Here is a 4,044-nt window from a genome sequence, read left to right as displayed (position 1 = left end):
GCCACTAAACCGTATATATATTTTACTACTACACCAAAATAATATGCAAGTTAACTACCCTTTTGAGTCCCACAACAAGTGGTCAGTCTATTTATAAAAATATTTAGTCCCAAAATAAATGACTCTTTAGATTATAATTAGGTCGTTCTAAATCCTTAATTTAGATTGTGGCACAATCCTCTCACCCTAAACTTTGTCTACCAAAAAAAAGCAATATAATCTTACCTCGTTTAATAAACATGTCCTAATATAACCCTTCAATTTATCAATAGGTGTTAGTGACCTATTATTCTCACAATTAGCTAGCCAGCCAAATGATATATATTATCTTTATTTTAATTTTACAATATATTTTATCTATTCAATAAGGTATTGTTATTCTTCTTTTATATATATATCGTCTGGTGGTCACAATAAATAGCTACTAATTGTATTCATATTTGATTACGGTATACTCTTAGTTGATAAGGATGAAAATTAAACCTTTTATCTACATGTTCTTTATTTGTGCCCTAATTCTTAACTCTATTGTGGTAATCGAGTCATCCAAATGTGAGAATCAATATCTATGTATATAATTGTACGTTCAATTACTTTTTTATTTATTATATTTAATAAAAAAATGTTTGTTGATTTGTAGTTGGTGCAAGAGAAGAATCCAAAACAAATACTGGAATAGATGGTTTGACAGATTCAGAAGGAAGACGACAAAATGGTGGTGGAAATGGCAGGGGTGCAAAAGGAGAAGGTGAACGCAATGGAAGTGTAAAAGACAACGGAGGTCGAACGGATAACAAAAGAAGTGGTCGCATTGGTGAAGGTTGGCATTTAAGAGGTCCAATAGATTCAGGAGGTGGCTTTAACAGTAAAAATAAAAATGGAGGGCGTACCCGTAGAGGACGACTTCCATGAAAATCAGACATATGCATGTTTGTTTGGTATCCTATATAATGGAAGCATGGACTCTACCTTGCTCTATACCTATAGTCTGTAATAGGATGAGCATATATATTTTCCTAAATTAATATGTATTTCACCCATAAAAAAGTATCATGGTTACATGTTATATTATTTTGTACTTACATATTATTACAGTTAAGTGGATAAAAATATCATGGTTTGATGTTATATTATTTTGTTCAGTTCACAACTTTAACTTCAATAATTTAATTATGTCATGTTATAAAACTCAATAGTGACAAAATTACTCGAAAGTGCTAACGTGCATGTTCTGGTTTTTTTTTTTTTTTTTTTTAAATGTATATTATAATACAACAAGTCGATAGAACCAAAAGAAAAGTCAATATCATTTATAGCAAAAAGAAACACACAGAGACAGAAACTACTAATACAACCAAATTAAGGGAGAACTAACAAGACAAACAATGATTAAAAGAAGATTGGTGTAAAAATGGGCCAACCCGCCCCACGATGATCTACCTCGTTATTAACTCGTCTAAAATGGGGCGGGATGGAAAGATCAATTAGATGTAGTGGATTGAAAATCTCATTCTGCCTCATTTTATGGTGAGCAGACGAATTGATAGGCTACCACGCATAAATTTTAAATAAAATTTTATTAATTAAAAAATTCATAAAAACAATGTAAACATGATTACATCAAGGATCATTCTAAGTAATCAAAATATTAACTAATAATATATATAAAAAAAAAAAAAAATCATTCAAAAGTTCATGATTCATCATAAAAAATCTATAATAACCAACAAGACAACAAAAATAAAAAGTTAATGAATTTACCGAGTAAAAACTAATAGAAACATGAGACTAAAATTATCAAGTCGAAGTGATCTAATCAAATGAGTTTTCTCTCTCCATTATATGAGTCAAATATTGGATAAAAAAAAAATTAGAAAATTGATTGTGATATTAATAAAAAGTAATGGAAAAAGAATGAATTTTTATCATTATTAAACCTGACCGGCCAACCCGTCCGCCCTATCACCACCTCATTTTATATAGGTTGCGAAGGGCAAGTGCGTGCAACCTAAGAATGGCGAGTTCAAAATTCTAACTTGCACCACCAAAAATAACTGGCTAAATGAAATGATCCGATTTTGTCATCCATATAGACATATAGTGGAGCTATATATATATATATATATATTGTTGTTTTTGTAATTTAAAAATTACGACAGAGCTTTGAAACTATTACCGGGGTGAGTCACGACCAGGTCGCTTTCTTTTAGACGTTTCGCGGCACTACCTAAGTTGTGCAAGGTAGACAAGCAACCGCACCGTCTCCAGGATAAAACAGCCCAGATTCTAACTGTACGATTAAAGGCTGCACTGCCAGAAATCGCTCGAGAATAACACCTCAATATGGTTTTGAAAAACCACTCTAATATGGTACGCAGACCACTCGAGAAACCAAAGAAGGAGGAAGAAAAGAACGGTTCGTCAACACAAACCGAGGGAGATGAGAAGGGGAGAAAACCAAAGAAGAGGATTCGATTCTCGGTTTTGGAGTGAAGAATCTCATTCCCGAGCTCTCTATTTATAGAGGGGATTTGACCTCGTTTTCTCCGCCGACCTGGTTCGCGACCCAGTAACGGTAACCCACGACGCGGAAACGTGGAGCTGAAGCTTGCGCGTGTGGAAAACGTGTGAGACTTGGTCTCCGCGTGCGGGAATCTCGGAGCAAAAAATAAAAAATTATTTTTCTAAGCACCAAAAATAATATTTCTTTGAAGCCAAGGCAAGGCCAGGCCAAGTCCAGTTGGCGTCGTCGTCACGCGTTATATATAATTTTTGGTAAGCGCTCACTCCGTTCACAAGGGCACACCCTTGGAAGTGATATCCCACATATATAAACACTACTAGAGTGTGTGATCTACCCAATGTGGGACATAAAATTTTCAATTCACACTTTACACTAGTTTCTCCATCCTTGTGTTTACATTCCAAAGGCTCCACATAACAACTAGTATACTCCAAGTTTTTGCCAATATACACTAGTGTTCCAATATATATATATATATATATATATAGACACACATTGGAGCTACATACTAGGGGATTCAAGTGAACCCCCTCAGATTTTGAATTTACACCCACTATTTCATCTATTTTGTATCTTGAATATCCCCTCAAAGTTTTGCTTTGCACCCATGTTGCACCAATCATGTAAAGTTTTACTCTCTCCCACACCATATTATATCAGTCACGTGGATCAGTTTTTGAAATGCTAACACTGACTAGCCTTTTGTTATTTTTGGTTGTTACTTCATTTATTTTTATTTTGTTGCTTTTAATTTTCTCCTAAAAGCAAAAGCATGAAAGTCCAGCGTCTGGAACCTATGTTCTGAATTGTTTTGAAAATGTTATGCCAGTAACTAAGACAAACTTTTATTCATCTATATATTAATCATGAATATTTTTACAACTATCATTCCTTTTCATTTATCTTTTATGAACAAACAACATTTTTGATTGATCTTTAGGAATGTGAGACGCTGTTACTCTACTTTTTAAATGTATTCAAATTGCAAGTACACTTTAATGCTTCCTTTCTTAATAATTTTATGAACTAAATTAACCAATGAAAAACACTTTTTGAGTACAACATTGATTATCTAAAAATGGATTTGAGAACCAGAATAATTAATATTAGTAATAAGACACATGTAGATTTTTTATTAAAATTAGTTAAATTTTAATTAAAATTATATGTATAGATATTTTTGACGTTTAAACTCTTATCTTTTCCAATGACATTTACAATATATCATTATTATAGAAAATTTGTTAAAATATATAAATAGAATAATGAAAATTTTTGTCCAAAATCTCCCATTTCTCTTGTATATTGTTATCGATAATATTGTTCTATTATAATGTGGTGGTTTATATTTTAATGGTATTTAACTAATTTTTTTAATTAATAATTTAAGTAATATTATAAAAGGATAAAATAGTAAATAAAATAATTTAAATGTAAGGTAAAATTAGGAAGGAAAAAGCCAGCCTAAAATGTATTTTCTTTATATATAGTATAGATTAATTAAAGTTCAAACTTTGAAC

At 31.7% G+C, this 4,044-nt stretch overlaps 1 protein-coding gene across 1 annotated transcript; it reads left to right on the top strand.

The window, feature by feature from the left end:
• Positions 1–392: 392 nt before the first annotated feature.
• On the top strand, positions 393–1,133 carry LOC25487009 (putative carbonic anhydrase 2). The gene is made up of 2 exons (XM_024776088.2): positions 393–552; positions 641–1,133. The coding sequence occupies exons 1-2, from the start codon at positions 471–473 to the stop codon at positions 910–912; spliced, it is 354 nt and encodes a 117-aa protein (XP_024631856.1). The 5' UTR covers positions 393–470; the 3' UTR covers positions 913–1,133.
• Positions 1,134–4,044: the final 2,911 nt, after the last annotated feature.

This window comes from Medicago truncatula, chromosome 2 (assembly GCF_003473485.1).
Source record: "Medicago truncatula cultivar Jemalong A17 chromosome 2, MtrunA17r5.0-ANR, whole genome shotgun sequence".
Lineage (NCBI taxonomy): Eukaryota > Viridiplantae > Streptophyta > Magnoliopsida > Fabales > Fabaceae > Medicago > Medicago truncatula.
This window is presented reverse-complemented; position numbering and strand designations above follow the sequence as displayed.